The 16341-nt window shown below is 41.3% G+C and overlaps 1 protein-coding gene and 1 long non-coding RNA gene across 5 annotated transcripts in view; one reads left to right on the forward strand and one right to left on the reverse strand.

Moving 5' to 3' along the window:
• The window catches only part of LOC130362655 (cytochrome P450 1B1), a 61560-nt gene that overhangs the window by 26251 nt on the left and 18968 nt on the right, over positions 1 to 16341 (reverse strand). The window contains exons 1-2 of one of the 3 annotated variants that reach the window (XM_056567526.1): positions 12986 to 13006; positions 10569 to 11656 (exon numbers count right to left, since the gene is read on the reverse strand). In XM_056567526.1, coding sequence (XP_056423501.1) covers positions 10569 to 11635 — 1067 coding nt within the window. In that variant the 5' untranslated portion in view covers positions 11636 to 11656; positions 12986 to 13006. Of the gene's footprint in view, positions 1 to 10568; positions 11657 to 12636; positions 12885 to 12985; positions 13007 to 16341 lie in introns of those variants that run through there. The other 2 variants (XM_056567524.1, XM_056567525.1) reach the window with 2 other exon arrangements.
• The window catches only part of LOC130362656 (uncharacterized), a 35058-nt gene that overhangs the window by 8061 nt on the left and 10656 nt on the right, over positions 1 to 16341 (forward strand). For both annotated transcript variants that reach the window (XR_008891508.1, XR_008891509.1), the window contains exon 2: positions 13974 to 14067. This is a non-coding gene — a long non-coding RNA (uncharacterized LOC130362656). The remainder of the gene's footprint in view (positions 1 to 13973; positions 14068 to 16341) is intronic.

A 16341-nucleotide genomic window follows, 5' to 3' on the forward strand; every position in this document is an offset into this window, starting at 1 on the left:
TGAAGAATGTTTTCAGTTCATTTTGCACTATTTTTTCTGACTGACTTTTTAGACACATCAATCGCACTATTTTTTGTGGCTTTTCCCCTATGCTCAACATATTTCATTGTCAGCCTTTAAAGGTTTAAAAGGGGTACTCCACTGGAAAACATTTTTTTAAATCACCTGGTGCCAGAAAGTTAAACAGATTTGCAAATGGCCTATTAAAAAAATCTTAATCCTTCCAGTACTTATCAGCTGCTGTATACTACACAGGAAGTTCTCTTCTTTTTTTTAATTTATTTTCTGTCTGACCACAGTGCTCTCTGCTGACACCTCTGTCCATTTTAGGAACTGTCCAGAGCAGGAGAGGTTTTCTATGGGGATTTGCTACTACTATGGACAGTTCCTAAAATGGACAGAGATGTCAGCAGAAAGCAAAATCAAAAAGAAGAGAACTTCCTCTGTATTATACAGCAGTTGATAAGTACTGGAAGGATTAAGAGGATTAAGATTTTTAAATAGAGGTAATTTACAAATCTGTTTAACTTTCTGGCACCCATTGATTTAAAAAAATGGTTTTCCAGTGGAGTACCCTTTTAAGTGTTGTGACTTTTTACACAAGTTGACTTAAAATTTTACAAAATTCTCATTCCAATGGGTGGCAAAAAATCCACATGAAAAATTCATGGAAAAAACATGCAAATTCAACATATGATGAATTTTGTGCAACTGAAATTGCAAGCTCGAAAAGTGGGGTGAAAGTTGCAAATAATACATTTCCCCTGTGTTTCACAAACATTCCGCTGCCGCAGAGTCCCATTGATGTCTATGGGGTTCTGCAACACTGTTCAAATGGCAGAATTTTTGCGCCAGTTCAGACACTGAAAGAAGTCTGCAAGGAAATGCACTGCATTCTATAAGACGGCCCATTTCCAAGGGGTCCTAGCGCCTGACAAGGGGTCAAATGTGCAGAGTGTCCTCACCTGTTTTTCGTGCAGACATTCCGCACATTTTTCACCCGTGTGAACACAGCCTTAGTGATTGAGAACACTCATGCCAGTAGTTACAAACCTAGGCTGACATTTATCAAAGAATACCTAGTGTAGTCCCCCCATTAGTTTTTTTGACAGTGGTTTTGATGTGTGACAAATTTATCAGAAAGTCGCAAGGACAATGATAAATTTAGTGGGGTACTCCGGTGGAAAACTTTTTTTTTTTTTTTTTATTAACTGGTGCCAGAAAGTAAAAACAGATTTGTAAATTACTTCTATTATTTATTTATTTATTTTTATTTTATTTCTAGTACTTATTAGCTGCTGAGTACTACAGAGGAAATTCTTCTCTTTTTGGAACATAGTGCTCTCTGCTGACATCACGAGCGCAGTGCTCTCTGCTGACATCACGAGCGCAGTGCTCTCTGCTGACATCATGAGCGCAGTGCTCTCTGCTGACATCTCTGTCCATAGCAGCATATGTTTGCTATGGGGATTTTCTCCTACTCCGGACAGTTCTTACAGTTAGCCAACTGTGCGGAATGTCCACACATTCCGGACATTTTTTGCCCATGAGAAACCGTCCTCTGGGGGAGCAGTTTTATTGTCTGTATTTGGGGCAAATTTTAGCATAGTGGCGTTTTTTTGCCCCGCTTTTCACATGGGGTAGCTGTAAGTGCTTTTTAATATTTAAGCGCAAAAAATAAAATAAAGAGTTATGGTTTTGCAACAGCTGGAGGCACCCGGGTTGGGAAGCACCAATGTACGGTATGTAGGAACACTCATACTACCAACCTTCTAAAAATGTATTATTAATGGGCAAGCTAAAGACAGCAAGAGTCATATACAGCAGTAACTTTAGCTACATAGCACAGTGCAAGAATCATATTCTCCAAATGTAACTGGAATAAAAGAGTCATTAAAAGGGGTACTCCACTGGAATTTTTTATTTTTTATATATATTTTTTTTAAATCAACTGGTGCCAGAAAGTTAAACAGATTTGTATATTACTACTATAAAAAAATCTTAATCCTTCCAGTTCTTATCAGCTGCTGTATGATCTACAGGAAGTTATTTTCTTTTTGAATTTCCTTTCTGTCTGACCACAGTGCTCTCTGCTGACACCTCTGTGCATTTCAGGAAGTGTCCAGAGCAGGAGAGATTTGCTATGGGGATTTGCTCCTACTCTGGACAGTTCCTGACATGGACAGAGGTGTCAGCAGAAAGCACTGTGGTCAGACAGAAAATAAATTCAAAGAGAAAAGAACTTCCTGTGGATCATACAGCAGATTATAAGTACTGGAAAGATTAAGATTTTTTAATAGAAGTCATTTACAAATTTGTATAACTTTCTGGCACCAGTTGATTAAAATAATAATAAAAAAAAGGGTTTTTCCAGCAGAGTACCTCTTTAAAGTTTTTTCAAGTAAGTGTAAATCCCACAACATAGCGCCCAGCTGTGGAGCTCTGCCTAATGAAAGTGCATTACTCCTATTGTTTCATTCTAAGTATGGAAACCCCATATCATCATCATATATGTGTAGAACAGAACTCTACAGCCCTAGAGAGGTGACATGATCTCCTACCTGATAAAACCCCATATCATCATCATATATGTGTAGAACAGAACTCTACAGCCCTAGAGAGGTGACATGATCTCCTACCTGATAAAAACCCCATATCATCATCATATATGTGTAGAACAGAACTCTACAGCCCTAGAGAGGTGACATGATCTCCTACCTGATAAAAACCCCATATCATCATCATATATGTGTAGAACAGAACTCTACAGCCCTAGAGAGGTGACATGATCTCCTACCTGATAAAAACCCCATATCATCATCATATATGTGTAGAACAGAACTCTACAGCCCTAGAGAGGTGACATGCTCTCCTACCGGATAAAAACCCCATATCATCATCATATATGTGTACAACAGAACTCTACAGCCCTAGAGAGGTGACATGATCTCCTACTTGATAAAAAACCCCATATCATCATCATATATGTATAGAACAGAACTCTACAGCCCTAGAGAGGTGACATGATCTCCTACCTGATAAAAACCCCATATCATCATCATCATATATGTGTAGAACAGAACTCTACAGCCCTAGAGAGGTGACATGATCTCTTACCTAATAAAAAAAAACCATATCATCATCATCATATATGTGTAGAACAGAACTCTACAGCCCTAGAGAGGTGACATGATCTCCTACCTGATAAAAACCCCATATCATCATCATCATATATGTGTAGAACCGAACTCTACAGCCCTAGAGAGGTGACATGATCTCCTACCTGATAAAACCCCATATCATCATCATATATGTGTAGAACAGAACTCTACAGCCCTAGAGAGGTGACATGATCTCCTACCTGATAAAACCCCATATCATCATCATATATGTGTAGAACAGAACTCTACAGCCCTAGAGGTGACATGATCTCCTACCTGATAAAAACCCCATATCATCATCATATATGTGTAGAACAGAACTCTACAGCCCTAGAGAGGTGACATGATCTCTTACCTGATAAAAACTCCATATCATCATCATCATATATGTGTAGAACAGAACTCTACAGCCCTAGAGAGGTGACATGATCTCCTACCTGATAAAACCCCCATATCATCATCATATATGTGTAGAACAGAACTCTACAGCCCTAGAGAGGTGACATGATCTCCTACCTGATAAAAACCCCATATCATCATCATATATGTGTAGAACAGAACTCTACAGCCCTAGAGAGGTGACATGATCTCCTACCTGATAAAAACCCCATATCATCATCATATATGTGTAGAACAGAACTCTACAGCCCTAGAGAGGTGACATGATCTCCGACCTGATAAAACCCCCATATCATCATCATATATGTGTAGAACAGAACTCTACAGCCCTAGAGAGGTGACATGATCTCTTACCTGATAAAAACCCCATATCATCATCATATATGTGTAGAACAGAACTCTACAGCCCTAGAGAGGTGACATGATCTCCTACCTGATAAAAACCCCATATCATCATCATATATGTGTAGAACAGAACTCTACAGCCCTAGAGAGGTGACATGATCTCCTACCTGATAAAACCCCCATATCATCATCATATATGTGTAGAACAGAACTCTACAGCCCTAGAGAGGTGACATGATCTCCTACCTGATAAAACCCCCATATCATCATCATATATGTGTAGAACAGAACTCTACAGCCCTAGAGAGGTGACAGGATCTCCTACCTGATAAAACCCCCATATCATCATCATATATGTGTAGAACAGAACTATACAGCCCTAGAGAGGTGACATGATCTCCTACCTGATAAAAACCCCATATCATCATCATATATGTGTAGAACAGAACTCTACAGCCCTAGAGGTGACATGATCTCCTACCCGATAAAAACCCCCATATCATCATCATATATGTGTAGAACAGAACTCTACAGCCCTAGAGAGGTGACATGATCTCTTACCTGATAAAAAGCCCCATATCATCATCATATATGTGTAGAACAGAACTCTACAGCCCTAGAGAGGTGACATGATCTCCTACCTGATAAAACCCCCATATCATCATCATATATGTGTAGAACAGAACTCTACAGCCCTAGAGGTGACATGATCTCCTACCTGATAAAAAAAAAACCCCATATCATCATCATATATGTATAGAACAGAACTCTACAGCCCTAGAGAGGTGACATGATCTCCTACCTGATAAAAACCCCATATCATCATCATATATGTGTAGAACAGAACTCTACAGCCCTAGAGAGGTGACATGATCTCCTACCTGATAAAAACCCCATATCATCATCATATATGTGTAGAACAGAACTCTATAGCCCTAGAGAGGTGACATGCTCTCCTACCGGATAAAAACCCCATATCATCATCATATATGTGTACAACAGAACTCTACAGCCCTAGAGAGGTGACATGATCTCCTACTTGATAAAAAACCCCATATCATCATCATATATGTATAGAACAGAACTCTACAGCCCTAGAGAGGTGACATGATCTCCTACCTGATAAAAACCCCATATCATCATCATCATATATGTGTAGAACAGAACTCTACAGCCCTAGAGAGGTGACATGATCTCCTACCTGATAAAACCCCCATATCATCATCATATATGTGTAGAACAGAACTCTACAGCCCTAGAGAGGTGACATGATCTCCTACCTGATAAAAACCCCATATCATCATCATCATATATGTGTAGAACAGAACTCTACAGCCCTAGAGAGGTGACATGATCTCCTACCTGATAAAACCCCATATCATCATCATATATGTGTAGAACAGAACTCTACAGCCCTAGAGAGGTGACATGATCTCCTACCTGATAAAACCCCATATCATCATCATATATGTGTAGAACAGAACTCTACAGCCCTAGAGGTGACATGATCTCCTACCTGATAAAACCCCCATATCATCATCATATATGTGTAGAACAGAACTCTACAGCCCTAGAGAGGTGACATGATCTCTTACCTGATAAAAACTCCATATCATCATCATCATATATGTGTAGAACAGAACTCTACAGCCCTAGAGAGGTGACATGATCTCCTATCTGATAAAACCCCCATATCATCATCATATATGTGTAGAACAGAACTCTACAGCCCTAGAGAGGTGACATGATCTCCTACCTGATAAAAACCCCATATCATCATCATATATGTGTAGAACAGAACTCTACAGCCCTAGAGAGGTGACATGATCTCCTACCTGATAAAACCCCCATATCATCATCATATATGTGTAGAACAGAACTCTACAGCCCTAGAGAGGTGACATGATCTCCTACCTGATAAAACCCCCATATCATCATCATATATGTGTAGAACAGAACTCTACAGCCCTAGAGAGGTGACATGATCTCCTACCTGATAAAAACCCCATATCATCATCATATATGTGTAGAACAGAACTCTACAGCCCTAGAGAGGTGACATGATCTCCTACCTGATAAAAACCCCATATCATCATCATATATGTGTAGAACAGAACTCTACAGCCCTAGAGAGGTGACATGATCTCCTACCTGATAAAACCCCCATATCATCATCATATATGTGTAGAACAGAACTCTACAGCCCTAGAGAGGTGACATGATCTCCTACCTGATAAAACCCCCATATCATCATCATATATGTGTAGAACAGAACTCTACAGCCCTAGAGAGGTGACATGATCTCCGACCTGATAAAACCCCCATATCATCATCATATATGTGTAGAACAGAACTCTACAGCCCTAGAGAGGTGACATGATCTCTTACCTGATAAAAACCCCATATCATCATCATATATGTGTAGAACAGAACTCTACAGCCCTAGAGAGGTGACATGATCTCCTACCTGATAAAAACCCCATATCATCATCATATATGTGTAGAACAGAACTCTACAGCCCTAGAGAGGTGACATGATCTCCTACCTGATAAAACCCCCATATCATCATCATATATGTGTAGAACAGAACTCTACAGCCCTAGAGAGGTGACATGATCTCCTACCTGATAAAACCCCCATATCATCATCATATATGTGTAGAACAGAACTCTACAGCCCTAGAGAGGTGACATGATCTCCTACCTGATAAAACCCCCATATCATCATCATATATGTGTAGAACAGAACTCTACAGCCCTAGAGAGGTGACATGATCTCCTACCTGATAAAACTCCCATATCATCATCATATATGTGTAGAACAGAACTCTACAGCCCTAGAGGTGACATGATCTCCTACCCGATAAAAACCCCCATATCATCATCATATATGTGTAGAACAGAACTCTACAGCCCTAGAGAGGTGACATGATCTCTTACCTGATAAAAACCCCCATATCATCATCATATATGTGTAGAACAGAACTCTACAGCCCTAGAGAGGTGACATGATCTCCTACCTGATAAAACCCCCATATCATCATCATATATGTGTAGAACAGAACTCTACAGCCCTAGAGGTGACATGATCTCCTACCTGATAAAAAAAAAACCCCATATCATCATCATATATGTATAGAACAGAACTCTACAGCCCTAGAGAGGTGACATGATCTCCTACCTGATAAAAACCCCATATCATCATCATATATGTGTAGAACAGAACTCTACAGCCCTAGAGAGGTGACATGATCTCCTACCTGATAAAAACCCCATATCATCATCATATATGTGTAGAACAGAACTCTATAGCCCTAGAGAGGTGACATGCTCTCCTACCGGATAAAAACCCCATATCATCATCATATATGTGTACAACAGAACTCTACAGCCCTAGAGAGGTGACATGATCTCCTACTTGATAAAAAACCCCATATCATCATCATATATGTATAGAACAGAACTCTACAGCCCTAGAGAGGTGACATGATCTCCTACCTGATAAAAACCCCATATCATCATCATCATATATGTGTAGAACAGAACTCTACAGCCCTAGAGAGGTGACATGATCTCTTACCTAATAAAAAAAAACCATATCATCATCATCATATATGTGTAGAACAGAACTCTACAGCCCTAGAGAGGTGACATGATCTCCTACCTGATAAAAACCCCATATCATCATCATCATATATGTGTAGAACCGAACTCTACAGCCCTAGAGAGGTGACATGATCTCCTACCTGATAAAACCCCCATATCATCATCATATATGTGTAGAACAGAACTCTACAGCCCTAGAGAGGTGACATGATCTCCTACCTGATAAAACCCCATATCATCATCATATATGTGTAGAACAGAACTCTACAGCCCTAGAGGTGACATGATCTCCTACCTGATAAAAACCCCATATCATCATCATATATGTGTAGAACAGAACTCTACAGCCCTAGAGAGGTGACATGATCTCTTACCTGATAAAACCCCCATATCATCATCATATATGTGTAGAACAGAACTCTACAGCCCTAGAGAGGTGACATAATCTCCTACCTGATAAAAAAAACCACATCATCATCATATATGTGTAGAACAGAACTCTACAGCCCTAGAGGTGACATGATCTCCTACCTGATAAAAACCCCATATCATCATCATATATGTGTAGAACAGAACTCTACAGCCCTAGAGAGGTGACATGATCTCTTACCTGATAAAAACTCCATATCATCATCATCATATATGTGTAGAACAGAACTCTACAGCCCTAGAGAGGTGACATGATCTCCTACCTGATAAAAACCCCATATCATCATCATATATGTGTAGAACAGAACTCTACAGCCCTAGAGAGGTGACATGATCTCCTACCTGATAAAAACCCCATATCATCATCATATATGTGTAGAACAGAACTCTACAGCCCTAGAGAGGTGACATGATCTCCTACCTGATAAAACCCCCATATCATCATCATATATGTGTAGAACAGAACTCTACAGCCCTAGAGGTGACATGATCTCCTACCTGATAAAACCCCATATTATCATCATATATGTGTAGAACAGAACTCTACAGCCCTAGAGAGGTGACATGATCTCCTACCTTATAAAAAACCCATATCATCATCATATATGTGTAGAACAGAACTCTACAGCCCTAGAGAGGTGACACGATCTCCTACCTGATAAAAACCCCATATCATCATCATATATGTGTAGAACAGAACTCTACAGCCCTAGAGAGGTGACATGATCTCCTACCTGATAAAACCCCCATATCATCATCATATATGTGTAGAACAGAACTCTACAGCCCTAGAGAGGTGACATGATCTCCTACCTGATAAAACCCCATATCATCATCATATATGTGTAGAACAGAACTCTACAGCCCTAGAGAGGTGACATGATCTCCTACCTGATAAAACCCCCATATCATCATCATATATGTGTAGAACAGAACTCTACAGCCCTAGAGAGGTGACATGATCTCCGACCTGATAAAACCCCCATATCATCATCATATATGTGTAGAACAGAACTCTACAGCCCTAGAGAGGTGACATGATCTCTTACCTGATAAAACCCCCATATCATCATCATATATGTGTAGAACAGAACTCTACAGCCCTAGAGAGGTGACATGATCTCCTACCTGATAAAAACCCCATATCATCATCATATATGTGTAGAACAGAACTCTACAGCCCTAGAGAGGTGACATGATCTCCTACCTGATAAAACCCCCATATCATCATCATATATGTGTAGAACAGAACTCTACAGCCCTAGAGAGGTGACATGATCTCCTACCTGATAAAACCCCCATATCATCATCATATATGTGTAGAACAGAACTCTACAGCCCTAGAGAGGTGACATGATCTCCTACCTGATAAAACCCCCATATCATCATCATATATGTGTAGAACAGAACTCTACAGCCCTAGAGAGGTGACATGATCTCCTACCTGATAAAACTCCCATATCATCATCATATATGTGTAGAACAGAACTCTACAGCCCTAGAGGTGACATGATCTCCTACCCGATAAAAACCCCCATATCATCATCATATATGTGTAGAACAGAACTCTACAGCCCTAGAGAGGTGACATGATCTCTTACCTGATAAAAACCCCCATATCATCATCATATATGTGTAGAACAGAACTCTACAGCCCTAGAGAGGTGACATGATCTCCTACCTGATAAAACCCCCATATCATCATCATATATGTGTAGAACAGAACTCTACAGCCCTAGAGGTGACATGATCTCCTACCTGATAAAAAAAAAAACCCATATCATCATCATATATGTGTAGAACAGAACTCTACAGCCCTAGAGAGGTGACATGATCTCCTACCTGATAAAACTCCATATCATCATCATATATGTGTAGAACAGAACTCTACAGCCCTAGAGAGGTGATATGATCTCCTATCTGATAAAAAAAAAACATATCATCATCATATATGTGTAGAACAGAACTCTACAGCCCTAGAGAGGTGACATGATCTCCTACCTGATAAAAACCCCATATCATCATCATATATGTGTAGAACAGAACTCTACAGCCCTAGAAGTGACATGATCTCTTACCTGATAAAAACCCCATATCATCATCATATATGTGTAGAACAGAACTCTACAGCCCTAGAGGGGTGACATGATCTCCTACCTGATAAAAACCCCATATCATCATCATATATGTGTAGAACAGAACTCTACAGCCCTAGAGAGGTGACATGATCTCCTACCTGATAAAAACCCCATATCATCATCATATATGTGTAGAACAGAACTCTACAGCCCTAGAAGTGACATGATCTCTTACCTGATAAAAAACCCCATATCATCATCATATATGTGTAGAACAGAACTCTACAGCCCTAGAGGGGTGACATGATCTCCTACCTGATAAAACCCCATATCATCATCATATATGTGTAGAACAGAACTCTACAGCCCTAGAGAGGTGACATGATCTCCTACCTGATAAAACCCCATATCATCATCATATATGTGTAGAACAGAACTCTACAGCCCTAGAGAGGTGACATGATCTCCGACCTGATAAAACCCCCATATCATCATCATATATGTGTAGAACAGAACTCTACAGCCCTAGAGAGGTGACATGATCTCTTACCTGATAAGGTAGAAAACGAGCCAGAGCAGGGCAGTAGACAGGGTGTCTTGGCTGGCACCAAATATATCGCACACTGTGGCTGGGATGTGCTCAGTCTCTAGCAGATGAAGCCCTGTATAACCATTCTTCACCTCCTTTTTCTTTTCTATTGGGTCTTGGCTTGTGACAATACTTTTCCCATTGACTTCTCCCAAGATGTGGATGAAGGCATCCAGTAAGTCTCTGTTGACTCCCCACACTGCTGTCTTGAGATGCCTTGTAAAGTTTCTATAAACAAAGTTGTAGAATTCTCCATTGACCTGCTGGAAGTCACTGAATACAGTCCTGACTGGGTTAGGGAAGCGCTGGAGCCAGGGCATCACGTCTACCAGGCTCCCCGCCCCCACGGTCCTGCTGAACTTGTCATTGTTGCTTACCAGAGCTTGGAACTCTAAGTCCTGGTGGCTATAGCGCTTGCCAAAGCAGACTGCACACATGACATTAGCCACTGCCACCCCAAGGTGTCTTCCAGGGGTAAAGTATTTGCCTTCCTCTCCCAGGGCAGAAAAGAGTCGGATCAAGTCATGGGTCTCATTCAGGACATGTTGCCCCAATCTTCTCTTGGTGTCCACGTTCAAAGTGGAGAAGGCTCTTACCGTGGACTGGGCAATTTTGCGATGAGCCTTCCACCTCTCATTGTAGAGCCCAAATGCCAGGCTTCTGCCCCCCGACACAACCTTGAAGGAGGCAAAATCTGGTCGACCGGCAAAGTCTGCTCCTTTTTGCAGTAGAGCATGTCGGATCACCTTGTCTCCATTCAGGACCACCACTTTTTGACTCCCCAACTTGATCTGGAAAACCTCCCCATACTTTTTGGCTAGTTGTACAAATGCCAAGTGAGGAGAGCTGCCCAACTGCAGGGCATTGCCTATGATGGGCCATGGAAAGGGGCCAGGGGGGTGATGTGCCTCAAGCCATCTGGGTAGGATCCAAAGCTGGAGCCACTTAAAGATATAGATGGCCACCAGGGCACACAGCACCGAGAGCAGTAGACTGTACCCAGAGGAAGGAGAAACCTCTTCTTGCATCTTCAACCTTGTCAAGTAGTCCTGAAGTCAGACACAAAAAGAACAGGATTAGATTAATCAAACCCACCCAAAAAGTCCATAAAATTATTCTACTCCCCATTTTGCACTATCAGAGTGTGTCTAACATAGTGTTTCTCAACCAAGGTGTCTCCAGCTGTTGCAAAACTACAACTCACAGCATGCCCGGACAGCCGGGCATGCTGTGAGTTGTAGTTTTGCAACAGCTGGAGGCACCCTGGTTGGGAAACACTGGACTCTAACACTATAGTAATAACGGTTTATACTGCAATGGAACTAAATCCTTAGAAATCTCTTCCAAAACTCACTTCCACCACCTAGAGATACTTTCCTAAAATGCAGGGCACTCCTGGCATAACCACCTGCCAAGGCGATCTGTCTCCCATACACTGTCTGCAGTTATAATCCTCTAAGGCGGGGTTTCCAACCAGGGTGCCTCCAGCTGTTGCAAAACTCCAAGCATGCCCAGACAGCCTTTTAGCCAGTCGGTGTCCAGGTTGCTTCTCTTCTCTATATACACATCAGTGTTTGCCAACAAGGGTGCCTCCAGCTGTTGCAAAACTCCAACTCCAAGCATACCCAAGACAGCCTTTTAGCCAGTCGGTGTCCAGGTTGCTTCCCTTCTCTATATACACATCAGTGATTGCCAACAAGGGTGCCTCCAGCTGTTGCAAAACTACAACTCCTAGCATTCCCATGCCATGCTGGGAGTTGCAGTTTTACATTGTAACATAGTTCATAAGGTTAAAAAAAAAGACCAGAGACCATCAAGTTCAGCCTATATCCCTAATTAGGTAAAAAAAAAAACAACAACAACAAAAAAAGAATAAATAAATAACTCATACTAGAGGTAAAAAAATAAAATAAAAACATAACTAGATGGCCTCCAGCAACAGCTGGAGGCACCCTGGTTGGGAAACACTGCTCTAGTGCTTTAGAATCCCTGGTAGTCAGACCTCAGCCTTCTCCCACCATAGATCTACCTGGTCTGGAGATGATGCATCCACCACTTTGATGACTGTCTTAATAGTTTTACACCCTTCTCATTAAGCAGCTTCTGGAGAAGTGACTTCTAATGCCTCTCTTCTATCATACATTCTCATTCTTCTGGAGAGGTGACTCTCTTCTATCATACATACTCATTCTTCTGGAGAGGTGACTCTCTTCTATCATACATTCTCATTTTTCTGGAGAGGTGACTTCTAATGACTCTCTTCTATCATACATTCTGATTCTTCTGGAGAGGTGACTTCTAATGATGACTCTCTTCTATCATACATTCTGATTCTTCTGGAGAGGTGACTTCTAATAACTCTCTTCTATCATACAAACTGATTCTTCTGGAGAGGTGACTTCTAATGACTCTCTTCTATCATACAAACTGATTCTTCTGGAGAAGTGACTTCTAATAACTCTTTTCTATCATACATTCTCATTCTTCTGGAGAGGTGACTTCTAATGATGACTCTCTTCTATCATACATACTCATTGTTCTGGAGAGGTGACTTCTAATGATGACTCTCTTCTATCATACATACTCATTGTTCTGGAGAGGTGACTTCTAATGACTCTCTTCTATCATACATACTGATTCTTCTGGAGAGGTGACTCTCTTCTATCATACATACTCATTCTTCTGGAGAGGTGACTTCTAATAACTCTCTTCTATCATACATACTGATTCTTCTGGAGAGGTGACTTCTAATAACTCTCTTCTATCATACATACTGATTCTTCTGGTGAGGTGACTTCTAATGACTCTCTTCTATCATACATACTGATTCTTCTGGAGAGGTGACTTCTAATGATGACTCTCTTCTATCATACATACTCATTGTTCTGGAGAGGTGACTTCTAATAACTCTCTTCTATCATACATACTCATTCTTCTGGTGAGGTGACTTCTAATGACTCTCTTCTATCATACATACTGATTCTTCTGGAGAGGTGACTTCTAATAACTCTCTTCTATCATACATACTGATTCTTCTGGAGAGGTGACTTCTAATAACTCTCTTCTATCATACAAACTGATTCTTCTGGAGATGTTTGGTGTTTAATGAGGATCCTTAGAAGACTTTTCCTTCCCTACTGATGCTGTTCTCCCTTTGGGAGGTAGGTAAGACTTGCTCTCCAGGTCCTCTGCAGGACTTTTTATAGAAAGCCCCCCTCTTGTCCTGCTGTGGGACAAGTTTCCTCCCCGGGAGGCACCCTTTAGTTACCGCCCAGTTCCTCACCATTGGACCCTTAGCAATTACACCACTTATTGGAAAGCTGTGCAGCTCCTGGATCCTTCTGATTTTCCTTCTTCCCTCCTCAGTGAGAAGTTATAGAAGCTGACTTCATCCGGAAATCAAAGGGTCTTCTCATATTAAGGAATTGTCACCCATTAACCCTTGCATGGATAGGGTAAGGTGAGTTACATCTGACCAGTAAGCCTTAATAGGGTTAAATATATATGTGCATTCTTCTTTCTCAGTGTGAAGATCTCTTCTATGGTTGGACTCATTAAATTCAGATTAATATTTAGCAAAACTAACCCCAGGATAATCACAGCATGCAAAAGCTTCTCACAACAAGATGAACTACAAATATCAGCATGTATTTTATGGAATGTAAAATATTCATGTTTCTGTAATCAGAGAATGATAGTTTAAGACAGTGTTTCCCAACCAGGGTGCCCCCAGCTGTTGCAAAACTACAATTCCCAGCATGCCCGGACAGCCGAAGGCTGTCCGGGCATGTTGGGAGTTGTAGTTTTGCAACAGCTGGAGGCACCTTGGTAAAAAAACAAAACACTGGATTACGATGAGTCCTAGTCCTTCAGGAACACATGGGAACTGAGTTCCTGCACTTTTTTCCCCCAGCAGTCATGCTATTCCCTTTAGCAGGAGTCCTGCAGGACCAGCCCTTGAGGGGAAATCTTGGATGAGTACCCTCACTTTTTTTCCCCCAGGACTATATACCCCTGCCTAGTACCACTACTGTATGGACACAATAAGTGTAGTACATAATAGCAGAGCCAAATGAAACATCATATCTACATCATTTAATGACAGAGATAACACCTCTGCTATCAGTGTGAATGAAGCCACTAAAGACATCTGCACACACTTGTCTAGTTGACCCCTATGTTTTCCATGCTTTTAGTATCCGCTGGTCATGTAGGCCAGTGTTTCCCAACCAGGGTGCCTCCAGCTGTGGCAAAACTACAACTCCCAGCAGCTGTCCGGCCATGCTGGGAATTGTAGTTTCGCAACAGCTGGGGGCACCCTGGTTGGGAAACACTGTCGTAATCTAACATCCACTGATTGCAGAAAAATTCATATTTTACATTACATAGATACATGCTGATATTTGTAGAAGGCTGTCCGGCCATGCTGGGAGTTGTAGTTTTGCAACAGCTGGCGGCACCCTGGTTGGGAAACACTGTCGTCATCTAACATCCACTGATTGCAGAAACATAAATATTTTACATTGCATAAATACATGCTGACATTTGGAGAAGGCTGTCCGGGCATGCTGGGAGTTGTAGTTTTGCAACAGCTGGGGGCACCCTGGTTGGGAAACACTGTCGTAATCTAACATCCTCTGATTGCAGAAACATAAATATTTTACATTGCATAAATACATGCTGACATTTGGAGAAGGCTGTCCGGGCATGCTGGGAGTTGTAGTTTTGCAACAGCTGGGGGCACCCTGGTTGGGAAACACTGTCGTAATCTAACATCCTCTGATTGCAGAAACATAAATATTTTACATTGCATAGATACATGCTGATATTTGTAGAAGGCTGTCCAGGCATGCTGGGAGTTGTAGTTTTGCAACAGCTGGGGGCACCCTGGTTGGGAAACACTGTCGTAATCTAACATCCACTGATTGCAGAAACATAAATATTTTACATTACATAGATACATGCTGATATTTGTAGAAGGCTGTCCAGGCATGCTGGGAGTTGTAGTTTTGCAACAGCTGGGGGCACCCTGGTTGGGAAACACTGTCGTAATCTGACATCCTCTGATTGCAGAAACATGAATATTTTACATTACATAGATACATGCTGATATTTGTAGAAGACTGTCCGGGCATGCTGGGAGTTGTAGTTTTGCAACAGCTGGGGGCACCCTGGTTGGGAAACACTGTCGTGATCTAACATCCACTGATTGCAGAAAAATTTATATTTTACATTACATAGATACATGCTGATATTTGTAGAAGGCTGTCCAGGCATGCTGGGAGTTGTAGTTTTGCAACAGCTGGGGGCACCCTGGTTGGGAAACACTGTCGTAATCTGACATCCTCTGATTGCAGAAACATGAATATTTTACATTACATAGATACATGCTGATATTTGTAGAAGGCTGTCCAGGCATGCTGGGAGTTGTAGTTTTGCAACAGCTGGGGGCACCCTGGTTGGGAAACACTGTCATAATCTAACATCCTCTGATTGCAGAAACATGAATATTTTACATTACATAGATACATGCTGACATTTGGAGAAGCCTGTCTGTGCATGCTGGGAATTGTAGTTTTGCAACAGCTGGAGGCACCCTGGTTGGGAAACACGGATTTAGGCATTTCTTAGGATTTCGTACAGATGCAGAATAGGAGATATTGCCATTGTTCTATTAAGGGCTCATTCACACTTCTGTATATTGGATCCATATTTATTCCATTTTTATCTTTGT

Source organism: Hyla sarda, chromosome 3 (genome assembly GCF_029499605.1).
Source record: "Hyla sarda isolate aHylSar1 chromosome 3, aHylSar1.hap1, whole genome shotgun sequence".
Lineage (NCBI taxonomy): Eukaryota > Metazoa > Chordata > Amphibia > Anura > Hylidae > Hyla > Hyla sarda.